General features: G+C 45.7%; 1 protein-coding gene across 1 annotated transcript in view; it reads left to right on the top strand.

Moving 5' to 3' along the window:
- The first annotated feature begins 3,043 nt into the window (after positions 1 to 3,043).
- Positions 3,044 to 17,476, top strand: part of CFAP52 (cilia and flagella associated protein 52) — a 374,850-nt gene continuing 360,417 nt past the window's right edge. Inside the window, exon 1 of the mRNA XM_069654573.1 lies at positions 3,044 to 3,635. Coding sequence (XP_069510674.1) covers positions 3,569 to 3,635 — 67 coding nt within the window. The 5' untranslated portion in view covers positions 3,044 to 3,568. The remainder of the gene's footprint in view (positions 3,636 to 17,476) is intronic.

The following is a 17,476-nucleotide window of genomic DNA, read 5'->3' as shown; positions in this document are numbered from 1 at the left end:
GGTGTTTCTTGGGGACAGAGGGGTTGTCCATACTCTACACGACCAACGAACTTCGTAACAGCCGTTTTATACTTTCAACCGCCTTCTTCTGGGGTTCTTGCCACGAGAATACCGAACCTTTTTTGAGTAGGTCACGGAGTGGTGCTGAGGTTTCAGAGAACATGGGGATAAATTTTGCGTAATACTCTGCCAGTCCAAGAAATGATCTTACTTCGTCTTTGCTGGTAGGTTCCGGTGCTTTTATGATTGCATGCATCAGATTTTGTTTGGGACTGATCCCTTTTTCTGAGATTTTGTACCCCAAGTATTCGACCTCTTTCACTTTGAATGCGCATTTTTCATGGCGTAGCCTCACCCCTGCTTCTTGCAACTTGGTCAGGACAGTTTTCAATGTGGCGTCATGCGTTTGTTCATCCCCTGCGTACACAAGGATGTCGTCCTGGAAATATGCGACGTTTTTGACCTTTCGTAACAAGACATCCATCATGCGTTGAAACGCTGACGCTGCCGACGATAACCCGAATGGCATCTTGGTGAACTGATAGGTGCCAAAAGGTGTGATGAATGCTGTGAGGGGTTTTGACTCTTCATGCAATTGTATTTGGTGGCATGCGTTTCTCATATCCAGTTTTGAGAACATTTTGGCTTCCTTCATCAACAAAATGAGTTCATTTATGCACGGTAGTGGGTAGTTGTCGGTGATGACCTCTAAGTTTAAACTGCAAAGGTCTATACACACCCTTAGCTCTTGCGAGTTCGGTTTCTTTATCAGCACTACTGGGCTCAGCCATTCTGACGCTTCAACTTCTTCAATGACACCCTCCGCTCTCATTTTGTCCAATTGATCCCTGAGAGTGTCTCTTGCGGTTGCTGGCACAGGCCTCACTCGATGTTTGACTGGGACGGCATTCTTTTTGAGCAATATTTTATGGACAAAGCCCTTGATGTGACCCGGCTCCTCCGAGAAAAGTTTTCGGTAGTCACTCTTGACAATGGGCCCATTCCTCGCGCAGACAGACAGTACCTGGTCTTCTGTGCTGGGGTCCAGTTTGATTTTGAGCTTGTCTTGGTCGTCCCATCCCAGTACCGCTGGGCCTTCGTGGCTGAAATACACTCTGGTGGTGGTTTCTCTTCCTTTAAACTCCACCTTCCCTTTGATATATCCCAGTAGTTCAACTGACGCCCCTCCAAATACTGTGGGTTTGTGTCGTGTGGTGAGAACTTGGACCTTTTCTTTTCCCACCATTTCCTTATATGTCCGTAGGGGTATTATGGTGAGGTCCGAACCAGAGTCCGCCATAACTCTTGTTTCGCGACCGTCAATTTTGATTGTGCAATGGGGCTTTTCTCTTCTTGCCCTTGTGCTGTTTACCATAATGACTGTGGGTTTCCCCTCATCTTCTGAGGACGATTCTCGCTCCCTGTTGTGATCCGTGTTTACACTGGTAACTTTCTTGTTCCTCCACCGACATACCAACGAGAAATGGCCAATGCGTTTGCAGATGGAGCACTCCTTGTCTCTAGCTGGGCACTCCCTATCGAACGCCAGGTGTTTCGTGCTGGTGCACCTGTGGCATTTCAGAGGTTCTTTCTTACCTCCTCTCCCCTCTCTTGTGTCGGGTGTCTGTCTTTCTTTCTTTGAGTGAAATGTGACTGCTTGGATTTCAGCAGAACTGTGGGTTCCCGTGAGTTCTTTTCTTCTTCCCGCCGTTTCTTCAACCGCTCTGGCAATTTCGATCGCCTTCTCCAGTTGTAATTCTTTCTCCATAATGAATTTATTTTGAACTTTTCTGCTGTTAGTGTGGACTGTCAACATGTCGCAGATGAGGCTCTCAGCATTGTTGCCGAAACTGCACAGCGCCGCCAGTTCTTGCAGCTTGGTGACGTAATCGTCGACCGGTTCAGATATTTCTTGTCTGCGGGTGTAAAAGCGTATTCTGTGCAACACCGTGTTCTCTTTACTGGCAAATCTCTTCACTATTCCCCTAACTGCCTCCTTAAAGACGTCATCGTTGTCCCCTGCCACCGGGATCGGGGTGAGACTCTCAAACACCCGCTGTCCTTCCACTCCTAGGGCATTAAGTAACATAGCCCTACGCCGTGCCGCTGAAAATCCTGCCCCTCCTAGCGCCTCTACATACGTCGTGAAAAGGGGTTGCCATTGCGGCCACGGGATGGCGGGTTTACCTGGAGTTTGCAGGAAGGGGGGTGGCGGCGTCGCTCCTTCCATGTTCCCACGTGGGTTGCAGTGGTGATCCTCGTCGCCAATTTATGTAGTAAACGCTTGCACAGATGACAGGAGGCGTGATGACTGGCTGGATGTCTTTTATTGCACAGTGGACATCTGCCAGGAACATGCAAGTAATACAGAACCTGAAGGCTAGGCAAACGTGCCTAATAACTGTTGCAGGGCTGTGGGGACAAAAATGTCTCATGGTGCGAGCCCCCAGGCCCTAATCTCGGAGGAGCCGGCAGGACGCGTCTTGCCGCGTCCTCTGGTGCTCCCGTAATGCGCGCGAAGCGCGCGGGGGCGGTCCTCGCCACCAAAGCGAGATCTCGCGAGTGTTGGTGACTCTCGCGATATCTCTACACCGTGTCTGAGTGTTAATTCTGGCGCTGCGTCCCACGCGCCATGGGCCCACCAGACCGCCCCACACTGAGGGGCACCACCATCATGACGGGGCCAGAGACCACGGCCCCCTAACAGACCTATATTTAATGTATCCTATTTGACACTAATAATAGCACGTTTGACTGGCAGTAACAATTATCCACTTTAAGTGCAAACGTGTAAAAGAAAAATCCTTTCGTGAAGAAACACTGGCAATGGCAATCAATCATTGAAAAGAAAAAAAGTTGTTTGTTCCTTTTTTGCGAGGTTATGTTGAAGCTGTTAGTGTGCAGTAATTTCCCATAAGCTAAAAGGGGAAGGCTCCCCTTCTAAGAAGGCGCATGCGTAGAGGTCTAGCCTCGCGCTGCTGGAGTTACACTGTGCGGAAGCTGCGTTGTCGCCGTAGCGACCGAAAGACAACAACGAATGGTCGCCTGGCAACGCCGGGTCGTGTAGAAGCCCAGCGCAGAACTGGAGCCCGCAATACGGATCGAAAGGCTTCGACTTTCGGGACCACAGTCTCCCTGAGTGCAAAGTAACTTTGCAGAGAGAGAACTTTCTTTGCCGCGGAAATCCACAGAAGCTGGTAACACAAACAGGGCTCACCCTAAACTGTAGAGTCTCCCAGGGGACGAGAAGGCAACAAGGAGCCACAGCGGCAGAGCCGACGGGCCTCAGAAGCACAAGAGGGCACTAGAGATCCTCACGGGTCACAGCGACAATCAGTACAACGGGCGGCCTAGAGTCCCAAGCAGACCCCGCTTCCCCCCATGCGAGAGCAGTAATTCTTTACGGGACATCCACGGGAACCGCTATACCCTTCCAGAAGACTCCGCCCAGGGGCCACCGACAGGCATACGCAAAAACCGCTAAGAGGGGCAGCCCTTCGGAGTCTGTGATATAAATCGGGGGCCGGCACTTCCAGAGTCCTAGAGCTTCAACCCTTCCAGTCTAACCATGAGTGAAGAAGACACCCAGGAAGACGTGCCGCAGCTGGAGCTGGAAGCCATCATCGGGTTTAATGGTAAGAATGATACTTTTTACAGGAAATACTTGTTCACCGTTCATCAGATATTGGCCTTCTCCCTGGCCGCTGCATTGTGGGAAGTTTTAGGGAATCTCGCAAAATTAGGTTTCATTTTCATTCAGCTTCCATTCGGGCTGATCTCATTTTTCCTTGTTTAACTTATCTGATTTGGGGTGTCAGATCCGGTCTGCCCTCCCTCATGCCCTGCAGAAACAGCCTCTACCGGGCCTGCCAGGGAAACTGCTCTGCAGATTGCAGCGACCTTAGGATGGCCCATACCTGAAAGATTCATTAGAAGAAACCATATTGTACCCTCTATTTCTTAACTGATTATGTGTAAAGTGCCAACTGCAGAGCATGGCACCTTCTTGGCGCCCAAGAGGAAAAAGAAGGTCTGAAATGGTAAGAATGGCGGGGTCGGATTCTTCTCCTCCTTGGAACATTCCAGATCAGCTAAGGACTGAAAGTTTAGAAGGTATGGATAGGAGCACAATCAAGTACATACGGTAATGCACCAATAGAACAAGTGCACCTCAGGTCACAGGGAAAATTTGACCAGGAACCTCATGAGCATACGACTAAGATGTACTGTAACAAGATGATCTGGCTGTCAATTGCAAGATCATTTAGTTTAAAACTCTGTGCATGATCGTCTTTTTGTCTTTCCAGATTCTCACTTAGCGTAGTCTCAGTGTTTAACTCCAAGTATTAACACCCGCCCACTCCTCCATTGCACCGCTACTAAGAATTGCATTGTGACATGCATGGTATTACAATGGAACAACGACTATTTGTACAGGGCCATCTTAAGGAATTTTGGGGTTGAGGACACAGATGCTTATTGGGCCCCACCCTGAACGAAAAAAATGAAGGGATCCAGAATGTATGGTCTTGCCAATCCCCATTGTGATCACAACCCATAGCTTGATATGCTGCCCTGCAGTACTCAAAATATGCGTGGGTACTTCCTTCCTGTCCCCCTACCTCTTCAGAGTATCTGAAATCAGAATAATAAACAAGTGGCATTTCAAGGGCAACACTAGCAGTTCACAACAATGGTACAGGACACCCACTGGCAAAGTCAACTGTTTTGGCTTCTATGTAGGCATGAGATGGGAATTTGCCATGCACTGCCACAATGGTAGCACCTAGCCATAAGATGGCAACAGCTGGAAAATGTTGTGAGTACTTGGGCATATGAAAGCAGTGCATGGAAAATACCTAAAAAACAGAAGCTGGGATGCTATGCTTGATGCAGTTAGGTTAGGTTTTATGCATGGCTGCATCAGGATGGATGTTTGCTTCAATCATTTTAAAGAGCTCTATAATGATTCAAGGGAACGTTTTGTAGCTCTTCCTAATGATACAGGCGAAGATGTTACCCAGATTAGGGATGGAACACATTACATTTGTTTTTTATTGTGCCAAGTAATTGCAGCTCTAAGATCTCAGAAAGGAGGGAAAGCTCCCCGCCTGGACAAAATGCCTATCGATCTAGTCAAGAGTGAAATCATGGTGTGGGCTCCGGTTCTCTGTTGGTTTTTTAATGCACTGGTTGAGTGCAATAGAGTCCCAGAATCGTGAAGAAGAGTGGAGATTGTACCAGTATATAACAAAGGGGGGAGCGATTCCCCAGAAAATTACCACCCCATATTCCTGCTGGACGCTAAAGAAAACATAATTGCAAAGATTCTCCTTCAGTACCTGCGGGAGTAGGCTATGTCCACAGAGGCCATAAGCCAACTGCAAGCAGGTTTTCAAGTAGGAAGAAGCACACTTGATCAAGCCTTTCATCTCTGTCGCATACTGCAGAAATATGTAGTTTTGAATAAGGCTAAAGTATGTGCAGTGTTTTTTGATCTCAAGACTGCCTTTGATGGGGTCCTGGGGAGCTGACCACATCCTGTAATGTTGAGAAAGGGATAAGACAGGGATGCGTTTTGGCCCGATGCTATTCTGTCTCTATATTAATGAGATCATCACTGATCTTTTAGTGTCTAGTATGGATCCCCCTAAACTGGGACATGACAGAATCCCTGCTTGATTTTTTGCAATAATGCAGCTCTTTTGTCAACTACTCCTTCAGGGCTGAAGATGGAAATGAAAGGACCTGGTGCTGGAAATCAACATGGGGAAAATCCAAGGCTATGGTCCTCAGGTCCAAATTCTCCAAGAGGTGCCCCTTGAACCTTAATGTAGATGGGAATCTCCTAGAGCAGGCAGACTAATACGATTATTTGGGCATGAGGTTTGTCGAAAACTGCCAGTGGGTTGCCCATATCACAAAGACCAATATTCTTCTGGAAAGAAATTGCGGGGCAGTGAGGAGGTTCTCGCAATGGCATGGCGGGGGTCCTATAGCTCCTGCAGTGGAGGTGTATAAAAGACAGGCAAATGCATCTGTTTTACGGGGCCTTGTAACTATTGAAAATGTGCTTTTCAATAGAGGCATGGGTATGCTAGGTTTGATGAAAAGTTAATTCAATCTTGTGTATTTAATAAACATTCTAAATAGAATAACTATGGTTCAAGTGTTCACTGATGAATCACTCTGAGCTGGGCCCACTGAATTGGGGGGCGGAGTGTTTGTTTGGATTTTTCTTTAAGGGCTGGTTTAGGTCTTACAACCTTTCTCTCCCAAAAATTGCTGACGGTCACCAATAATCGCCCATAGCTCGCAGGAGCATAGTACCAATATACCAATTATCGACTTTTAAGTTGTTAGGTTGGCGCTACACAACCCCAACACTTTTTACTAGCCCTTTATTGTGTTTTTAAAGAAGTTGCGTTTGCTTCCTTTAACCCCCTCTCTCTCCCCGAATGCACCATTGCACATGGAAATAAATGTTATTCCATTATCTGAGGAGATTGGCATAAGACCTTCGGGTTTGGATCTGGGGACACCAGAGTTATCATAGTATGAGAACGCTTTAACATATATAATGTTTCTGGAAGGGGATGATTACTTCCATGGTTATTGCACATAAAGAGTTGACTCCGGGATCTGGGTCTTAGTGCCCTCTGGGTTAATCCCCAAATAACTAAAAGCACCTCCCAAATTATAGTTACACGCAGCTATGGACCTGTGTGGCTGTAGGCTTGAGACTACATGTCTACAACTATCGAAGGGACAACATTATCTGGAATACAAACTAACATTTGGATTTGAGGAGTTTTTGGGTGTAGTCTCTCCTCCAAATGCACGCGCATTTCTTATTAAATTCCGAAAGTCTACCTTGCAAGTGGATAGTTTTACCTGTTCCTGGAAGACCTATGGTAGCTATATGTGCCACGTTTGTGGGATTGACGAGAAAACAAAGCCATTTTATGTTTATTTATGATTGGTTTAGGACTTTAAAAGCCAGATGTTAGGGAGAATTCTCTGTATAGGCTAATTTCCCAAACCTAGTGAGTCCCCCAGCAGCTTTGCTGGATTTTTGGGTTTTTTTTTTCTCCTGCTAAGAGTGAGACTCTTTCTCCCACTCGTAGACATGATTTGAGATATCCTTTGACTTTGTAATGTGTTTTATGGGCTACGGGGTCTTTTACTCCATAGGGTTTCATGTGTTTTTGGTAAGTGTGTTACACAGCACCCTCAGTGCAGTAACACAGGGGTGTCATAGTGACCCCCAAACATAGACTCCATACCCTGGGACTGACTACTGTCTCCTAGGGCATGTAAAGTCACCATTGACTTTACTAGTCTTAGATTGTGAACAGAACCAGTACAAACCATCATATTGTGGAAGTGCTGTAGGGCCAATTAGATTGCCCCTGGGTCTGTTTTTCTAAGGGGCACTGTGCAGTCCCCCTTTGTCGAGTTACTGGCTGGTGGCAGTGGTTACCACGCAAAATATTCCACCGGAATATTTCCTATGGGATTTTCCCATTCATTTTAAACGCACCACTTTTTTGGTGCAATGTTAAAGATACCGCTGGGTTATTTATTTAATATTTATTCCCCGGTTGGGTCTTTTTGCCAGGACTCGGTTTTAAAAGGGTATTTGTGTTCGCCTCTGTAACTCCAACCCAAGTCGAGCCCTTTGTTCCACTTTTGACGGGCTTCTACAAAGAAGCCTCCAAAAGTGGTGCCACTCTGTCTGGGTCTACAGGATGTGTGGGAGGGGGGTTTAGGCACCCTGGACTGAGTTGCCTCGGCAACTCAAGTCGCACTCTTGTGTGATTGGCCCAGTGTTTGAGTGACAGCTAGGTCTGATGAATGGGGGTTTTCTGCATAAAAGCAGGGCTTTGGGGGCTGGAAGTTCAGAAGTCGCCACAGGACCAAAGAACCCGAAGAGGGAGAAGCTGAGCCGACCTGCAACGATGACACCACCGGTGGAGCCCTGCTGAACCGCCTCACCACTTCCCGACGACAGAGAAGATCATCATCCCGGAGAGTCTTCTTCCTTTGAACTGGTGGGGATAACCAGTTCACCCTCTTTTTTGCCTTCCTGGATCGTCTCGTGGTCGAATCGCCCATGCCAAGCACCCCGGCGGCCGGATAGCCACGCTTCACCACTACCGCGAATAAAAGGGTAGTACCTTTTAACCGGGAAACTCTGTGGCTGGTTTCTTCCCTGGCAGTGCAACGACCTCCAGCTTTCCTCGACGTTGAGATCCTCGCTTCCCCTGGACGAAGCACTGACTTACACCCGCTGCCAGGAACAACTGCCCCGCTGGAACTTTCTCACCATTTGAGGTACTGTGTTCCGCCTGGTCGCCCTTGCAACAGACTCTCTATCCTGGGGTGACCTGGGACCTGCTAACTAACTTTTTCCGAACTGATCCAACTCCTTTTGAACTATCTGCAAAGACTTTTAAAGTACAATCCAACTGTGTGATCTTGGACACATTCCGCTTTGCTCTATCCAAGAGTGGGCCTGGCCTATGAACTTTCTTGCTCTACAGTAGACTCTGCCTTTCTTCCCTTGCTGTGGTTCTTTTAAAAGTGTTGGTATTGTGTGCTTTCTAATTCTGCCTTTTCCCTCCCTTTTTAACTAACTTATTGGAGTGCCATCTTAGGTTAAGCGCTCACCACTGTCTGCAAATAAGTGGTGTTTTAACTAAGACTTGTTCAATAGGTAATCAGGGATGTATATATAAATAAATAATTATATACTTTTATACCAAAGCTCTGGTCAGTGTTTGCTTGTGCTACTGTATTTTGGTACCTAATGTGTATACTGTATATACTGCCTAACTCTTCTTGAGAGAAGTCTGACTGCTCAGCCACAGCTACCAGGTAAATCTGGGTGGTGCAGACTGCTACCAATTGGGTTTACTGCCAACACCTGTAGTCTTAAGCCTTTTGCAGTGGTCCCTAAGGGAACTGCACATGTTTCTGCCTAACACTGGTGTACAGCAGTGGGATTTGTATTGAGTATACATTTTAGTGTGCTTATAGATACCTTAGTGCAACTATTAACAAAGCTTAGCACTAAAAAGTTTATTTTCTCACCTGTCCACTATGGAAAGGTATAGTCAAGAGTCCCTTGCTACAAAAACTGCTGATTGTTTAAGAGTTCTCTGTAAGCATAAGAATCTCCTGACTAAAGGCAAAAAAATGGAGCTAATAGAAAGGTTGTTAGCAAACCAAAGTCTGGATGGTGGTTCAGAGGAACCTACCCCTCCAGCAAATGTAGATAACAGTAATGATATTGATATTGATCAAAGTATTGATAATCTTGAGTCAGAACCAGAAGAGGAGGGTGAGGATGATGAAGTTGTCCTCCCTAGGCCTCTGCCTGCTCTGCCAGCTGTACCTACTGGACCTTTGCCAGGTCCCACAATTAGTCCTCAATGTCTTGAACTAGAGAACATGAAACTTGAATTGGAGTTGAAGAGATTTACTGCTCAAACAGAACAAAGGCACCAAGAACTAAGGCTCAGAGAAATGGAGCTCAAGCATGAGCTAGAGATGAAGAAATTGTCTGTTGAAAATGCTTCTCTCTCCGGATCCTCTAGGAGTTCCAGTCCCAAAAGACCCCGGATGCCTAAAGAGCTTGTGGGTATGTATGAGCCTAAGTTGGATGTGTTGGATTGGTTGTCTCCGTTTGAATATAATCATGGGCTCCAGAACATCACAGGAAATGCGTTACTTTCCTGGTTGTTCTCTAGGCTCCCCCTGTTGCAACTGATGTGGTAATGGAGTTGGGGGAGGAGGATAAGAAGGATTATGAATGTGTGAAGCTAGCTTTGATAGCTAGATTTGGGAAGACCCCTTCCCAGTACCTTAAGAGGTTTAGGACCCTCAAAAAGCATGATGGTACCCCTTGGGCTACCTGGGTGAGTGAAAGTTTGAAGAACTTAGAGGGATGGATTAAGGGTTCCAAGGTGAACACTTATGAGGGAATGAAGAATCTTGTGATGTTGGAGTCAATTTATGATGCCTGCTCTCCTGAGCTCAGACAGAACCTGGATGATTCAAAGGAATTAGATTTAAGAAAACTAGCTAAGGCTGGTGACTTGTGGGTTGCTAACAGGGCTACTCACAAGGACTCTGGGGTAACTCAGAAAAAGGATGAGGGGAAACAGCCTAAAAAGGACTCCAAAGGGAATTCTAATAATTCCAATCCCAAAGAGGGCCCCAAACAAAACAATAAGGGTAAGCCACAAGGGAAACCGAATCAGGCTAGTGTAACTTCTGGTGCCAAACCAGAAGGAGGTCAGAGCAAGCCACCATTCCAGAAAGCATTTGGTAAATGCTATGTTTGTAGCTCGCCTGACCATGTAAAAGGGGATCCCAGATGTAAGAGTAAACCTTTAGGGGTCCACACTGTCTCCTTAGCCTTCGCTCCAGAGGAGGAAGTACAGATGGCCAGTGGAAACATTCTGTTACTAGCTGATGAGGCCATTGGAGTCTCAGCTAGTGTTTCTTTAGTGTCTGGGGTTGTGGCAACAACAGAATTTAGATGTATATAATTCTATCCCAGATAATACTAAAGAGTATTATAAGGGCAGTGTCCAGGTGAATGGTCAGGAGACTCCTGCCATTAGGGACACTGGGGCCAGCATAACTGTGGTGGATAAATCATTTTTTCAGGCAGAGGATGTTGCTAAGGCACCCAAACGCCTCACCAAGTTAGCTGGAGGGCCTGTGCAGATGCGTCCCCCCAATTACCAGTTCTCATCCAGTGTAATGACATGACTGTGAAGATACCTGTCAGCATACAAAGTGAGGTACCAGGAAGGGTTCTGTTGGGAAATGACCTGAAGACTCTTGGAGTAGTGTCACATACCCCCAGACCTCCTAGTAAAAGGTTACAGGAGCTCACCAGACCTGCAAGGGAGAGAACCATGAGAGGTACTCCCAAGGAGATGATGAAGAAGGATATCACTCCTACTCCACTGGAGTTACAACTTGCTATCTCTGAACAACAAGAAGCAAAGGGGAAACCCAAGACTTCTAGGAAACAGCCAGCAGAAAGCACTCCAGTGCTTCCAACAAGGACTTCCCCCTAGGTTGTCCAAAGTTACACCTGTAACTCCACCTCCAGCTGAGGCTGAGAGGGAGGTACAACCCTGTGTTGTTGAGCTAGACTTTGAAGAGGAGCTAGTGGAAGGCCAAGAACTCATTGGAGATCTGGATCCTGTTGACCATCCTGAGCTGCAGTCTTTACTGGCAGAAGGTTGACCCAACAGGGCAGACTTCAGTAAGGGACAGAGAGAATGTCCAACTCTGGAAGGTCTTCACCAACAGGCAGCTTCTCAGGCTGATGGGCAAGAGCCTGGGAAGTATAGGTTGCACTGGGAAGATGGCCTCTTATATAGTGAACCGACTGAGTCTGCACCTGGAGATTACAAGCGGCTTGTAGTACTTCAAGAAAACAGACGCCGTTCTTGCAACTGGCCCATGAGATTCCTTTGGCTGGTCACTTGAGTTTCAAGAAGACCAAGGAAAGGCTCTCACTCTACTTTTATTGTCCAAAGATGGGGGCAGAGGTAGATAAGTTTTGCAAGAGCTGCCACACCTGCCAAACCTCTGGTAAGGTTGGTTCCAAGAATGTGGCACCTTTTAGTGCCTCTCCCAGTAGTGGGAGTCCCATTTGAGAGGGTAGGGATTGACATTGCTGGTCCCCTTGATCCTCCAACCTCCTCAGGAAACAGGATTATCCTTGTAGTAGACCATGCTACTAGATACCCTGAGGCAATTCCTATGAGGACTGTTACAGCTCAGTCTGTGGCTAAGGCCCTCCTTGTTATTCTTACCAGGGTTGGGTTTCCTAAGGAAGTAATCTCTGACAGGGGGTCACATTTTATGTCCCACTACATGAAAGCCATGTGGAAAACCTGTGGAGTTACTTACAAGTTCTCAACCACATACCACCCTCAGACAAACGGGTTGGTAGAAAGGTTCAACAGAACCATGAAGAGCATGATAGGTGCTTTGGAAGATCCCCTTACAAGAAAGTGGGACCTTCTACTCATGCCTTCTCTTTGCTTATAGAGAAGTCCCTCAGGAGGGAGTAGGTTATTCTCCCTTTGAACTTCTTTATGGCCATCCAGTCAGAGGTCCATTGGCCCTGATTAAGGAGAGGTTGGAAAGTGCTCCTTCTCCCAAGCCAGTCAGAGTGACTGACTATGTGATAGGTCTCCGGAGGAGAATGTGGAGCCCTGCTGAACCGTCTCACCACTTCCCGATGACAGAGAAGATCTTCATCCCGTAGAGTCTTCTTCCTTTGAACTGGTGGGGATAACCAGTTCGCCCTCTTTTTCGCCTTCCTGGATCGTCTCGTGGTCGAACGCCCGTGCCAAACACCCCGGCAGCCAGATAGCCACGCTTCCTCACTACCGCGAATAGAAGGGTAGAACCTTTTAACCGGGAAACTCCGCGGCTGGTTTCTTCCCTGGCAGTGCAACGACCTCCAGCTTTCCTCCACGTCGAGATCCTCTCTTCCCCTGAACGAAGCAGCGACTTGCACCCGCTGCCAGGAACAACTGCCCCCGCTGGAACTTTCTCACCATTTCAGGTACTGTTTTCCGCCTGGTCGCCCTTGCAACAGACTGTTCAAGGTGTCCCGTAAATCCTTGTCTCTCTATCCTGGGGTGACCTGGGACCTGCTAACTAACTTTTTCCGAACTGATCCAACTCCTTTTGAACTATCTGCAAAGACTTTTAAAGTACAATCCAACTGTGTGATCTTGGACACATTCCGCCTTGCTCTCTCCAAGAGTGGGCCTGGCCTATGAACTTTCTTGCTTTACAGTAGACTCTGCCTTTCTTGCCTTGCTGTGGTTCTTTTAAAAGTGTTGGTATTGTGTGCTTTCTAATTCTGCCTTTTCCCTCCCTTTTTAACTAACTTATTGGAGTGCCAACTTAGGAACGCTCACCTCTGTCTGCAAATAAGTGGTGTTTTAACTAAGACTTGTTCAATAAGTAATCAGGGATGTAGATATATTGATAGTGACTGTGTTTTGAACTTGCTTGCCATATTAGTGTTAGTGTATTTTTACAAGTGTGTTTTTAAATAAATAATTATATACTTTTATACCAAAGCTCTGGTCAGTGTTTGCTTGTGCTACTGTATTTTGGTACCTAATGTGTATACTCTATATACTGCCAAACTCTTCTTGAGAGAGATCTGACTGCTCAGCCACAGCTACCAGGTAAATCTGGGTGGTGCAGACGGCTACAAATTGGGTTTACTGCTAACACCTGTAGTCTTAAGCCTTTTGCAATGGTCCCTAAGGGAACTGCACAGGTTTCTGCCTAACACCAGATACCGAAAGCCCCTTATTAATCAGTTTATTATCCGCAGACTGGAAGAAGCTATGATATTGTGTAAACAATCAGAGAATCCTTTGTTTTCTCTGTTTCAAATTATCTTTATTGTGCTTGGTCATGAAGGAACTATCTATTAAAATACACTATATAGACTTATCTGAATTTTTTTGCTTTTAGCTATTGTTTTTAGTCTCACAATGTTCTGTAATTCTATTTGAACTTTTGGGTTGGCTTGATTATATATAGGAAATTCAGTATAACTGAGAAACAATGTTAGATATTGAATTGTAAGATGTGCTCCAGAGATGTTCTTCTTTTAGGAAATATGTGAAGAAACCCCTATAATCCTTAGTCGCCTTTTTTTTATGATCGTGAGTCTATTGATTCTAGCAATGTTATTTGATGGGAATTGTATTTCTGTTTGTATTGAGTTCATAGTTCTTTTGCTACCTTTTTTATATACATGCATTGTATTAGAATTTTAATATTGCAATGCAAGGTAACAAATGTGTATTCATTTGACTTTTTGTGGTTTTGTTATGCTGCAACTTTTATGGCTCATTGCCAAAATAAAGTATGAAATGAATGCCCTATCAAATAACTACACACACAATTCAAACTACGAGCATTGCCATTGCTTTTTCTTAATCACAGGCCTTCAGTGCGAGGACCTGCGTGCTGCTTATAAATCAAGTGCTTGAAGGCTTCATGTTTATCTCACTAGTAACACATTTACAACTGCAATGAACACATTAACTCTCGGATGAATGTTTAGAAAGAACAATGGAAGTCAAATGTTTGATGTTACAGCTTGATAAAGCTAACTGAAAGAGATCCTAGGATGATACGTTTTGGGTAGGGAGGTGCCAGCCATGGGTAGTTATACCCATAGGGATTAGCATGGCCACGGGCAGTCAATTGGTGAGTAAAGCTGCATAGCCCATCTCCCTTCTCGCTGTAGTCCAGTACAATAGTTTCTGCTTAGAGCGCCATCTAATAGCCAAAAATAAAAATAGCAGCCACGCAGAGGGTGTAGTTTTAGATGCAGGACACAGATTAGTAGCCATATTAAAAGTACACATACCTTAGAATAGACAGACGACTCACATTAGGAGAATGTAAAAGCACCCAAGCATGCAGACAGATTGGAAGCAATGGGAAAGGTGCACATAACATTCATAGAAGAGATAGTGGGTATAAATTAGAAGCTACCATAGACGGAGATTAGACGAGATCTATGGTTTTCAAACTGTGTTGATTTTAGCCGGCGCAGAAACAAATGTCTTTGTGGTGTGCAGTATATCAGGGCCACTATTATTTTACACAAAGCAACACTGCAGCTAGTTAAACTATAAGTGAAACATTTTTGAAGAGCATTCCCTGTTAGGGGCTGACAACATAAAATATTTAGACAATGATAATGTTGACAGGTTAGGCACCAGAAGATTAAATGAATTGCTCAGGTTCACTCGTGTTTGTTGAGGTGAAGCTTTGTTTTGAGCCAATGTGCAAGTTCTGCACTTGACACATTGATTCCCAGTTCCTATCATAGAGCAATGTGCAATTATTTGCGAATGTGTGACTTAATGAACTAAAATAATATCCTGTTTTGTACAACTGACTTGGAAAGTACGCAAATCACATAATAACCTTACTGGTTCTATGTGAAAATGTTGTCAGTGAGGCATTTTTTCCCCCTGATTGGCGACAATATCACTGATTACCACCTGACTTAATATTTAAAAATAAAACTTTATAGACGCATGTTACGCAAAAGATGAATGATTCCAGCTCCATGTTCTCCATCAAGGTAAGGTTACAAGTACTAGAATATCAATTGGTGGGGGCTTAAAACATTTACTCTGGGGGGGATCTATAGTATTTTTAAGCTTTAAAAACACCCAAAACTGAGACTTGTTGACTGTTATTTATGATGTGCAGAACTACCTTTGAAAATGTATAAGAAAGCAACCAATTCCTTGTGCTAAATAAGCACATCTAACAATATTCTCGCCAGAGGGCTGTGACATTTTGGTCAGCTTTCTCCTGCATATGACCTCTTTACTCAGATGACCTACATAAAAAGAAAGATCAGGCAATCGGCTAAACAATGGCACTAGTATGTGAGAAGGCAAACTCAACGAAGGCAGCACACTACTATACAGTGAGATGAGATGGTTTGTCTACGACAGGGGTGCACAACTGATTGTGCCGTAGGGCCAAATGTACCTTACGTGCTGTGTATAGTGGGCCAAAACGTAAATGTGGGAGTAGCGCTAGGTGGAGTAGGTGGGGTGGGGACATGGCAGGAAGGTTTTTTCAACCCTCCTTTTATATTTAACACATGGAAAAAGACCAAACACTATGCCCTATGGCCACCACGCCATAACCAAATACTGTGTCCCTGGCCACAATGCCCCAACCAAACACTATGCCCTATGGCCACCACCCCTAACCAGACACTGTGATCCATGGCCCACACCCCCACACTATGCCCCATGGCCACCACCCTGAACCAAACACTATGCCCCGTGGCCACCATGCCCCAACCAAAAACAATGCCCTGTGGCCACCATGCCCTAACCAAACACTATGCTTCATGGCCACCAGCCCCACCCAGACAATGTGCCCAATAGCCCACACCCCCACACTATGCCCCATGGCCACCATCCCACAACTAAATATTGTGCCACATGGCCTGCACCCCCACACTATGCCCCATGGCGATCACCCCCAACCAAACACTATGCCCTGTGCGCCCCTAAACAACAGAGCAGAGTGACAAGTGGTCTGTATCAGCGCAAAGCCTTTTCACAAAAAGAGTGAGCTAAATGTCATTGGCATTAACAAATTAAATTGTGTGCATCCTGGTTTCACAACTAATTAAAGTGTGCGATCCTGGGTAAATCATTTAATCGCACTGTGCCTTATCTGCAACTCTGCAAGTGATTCACTTCATAGCTTATGTTAACATATCATGCTTTTATAAAAAACAAATCCTAATGACTATAGAGTTGCTGCATATGCTATGATGGTGCAATTTAGGTATTTTTCTCAAGAAAGTTATTTACCACTTGCCTTACTTGTGGTGACCTATTCTAAAGGCATTTCCGTTGTACCTACAAGTACCAAACACTGATGATGCTTCTTGCAATGTCCTTTTCTGTTAAGTCACTTCTGTTGGTGCAATCCATACTCATTTGTAGGAGTTAAAATGCCATCTGTCACTTATGTCACCAAAAAGAATTTGACGCTGGGGCACAGGGGGGGTTGCACGCGAAAGAGGCCATATGAATGGAATTGCGCACACTGCATTGGGGAGGAGTGGCAGGCTTTTTTTGCACCTTGCCCCAACCCACTCTGACAATGCTGGATGCTCCCATGCACACCCCTCAAACTGCCAGCACACACACCGAAAAAGAATGCGAGGGCACCCCCACTTACCGGTGCTGGGGATGCCGTCACATATACTGGAAGACGTGCTGGTGCCTGCTGAAAGTGCTGCAGCTGGCTTGGCAATGCTGAAATGCCTTCCCGCAACAAGCCAGGCCACGCCAGCTGCAGTGCTGGCCCTCTATTGCTGGAGCACGTGCACCACGGGCCTCGTAAGAGCCACGTAGTAAATATAGTCCACTAATAATAAATGTCCATAAGGGAAGGCCGCCGTTGCTGCTTGTGGGCTACTATCCATTAGGAAAGTCTTTCATGCTGGTGGGCGGGAAAAGGAACATGCCGGGCCGCACTTGGCCCGCGGGCCGTATGTTGTGCACCTGTGGTCTAGGATCACTGTATCATCCACTGGCACAGCCAGGATATGAGCCTCAACACTTTGGTTACACACCCTGGAATTTGACTACCTAATAACCTTTTCTGACTAACACTTTATGCTCTTTACAACCCTTTTTGTAGAATCAAGCTCTAGACCTGCATCATACTGATTCTATGTTACTTTGTAGTCCGGTATATTGTTTTGTTTTGCAGCAGGTGTAATTATCACTAAGGTATATACATACGAGCCTATCAACCTCAGACATTGGAAAGGCTTGCTGGAATCTAGTACTGTGGTATCTGGCATATGAACGCAAATATCTGTATTGAGTGTTTATTGCACATT

This window comes from Ambystoma mexicanum, chromosome 3q (genome assembly GCF_040938575.1).
Source record: "Ambystoma mexicanum isolate Mex_15411 chromosome 3q, UKY_AmexF1_1, whole genome shotgun sequence".
Taxonomy (NCBI): domain Eukaryota; kingdom Metazoa; phylum Chordata; class Amphibia; order Caudata; family Ambystomatidae; genus Ambystoma; species Ambystoma mexicanum.
The sequence above is the reverse complement of the archived record's forward strand: the minus strand, read 5'-3'. Positions and strand labels throughout refer to the sequence as shown.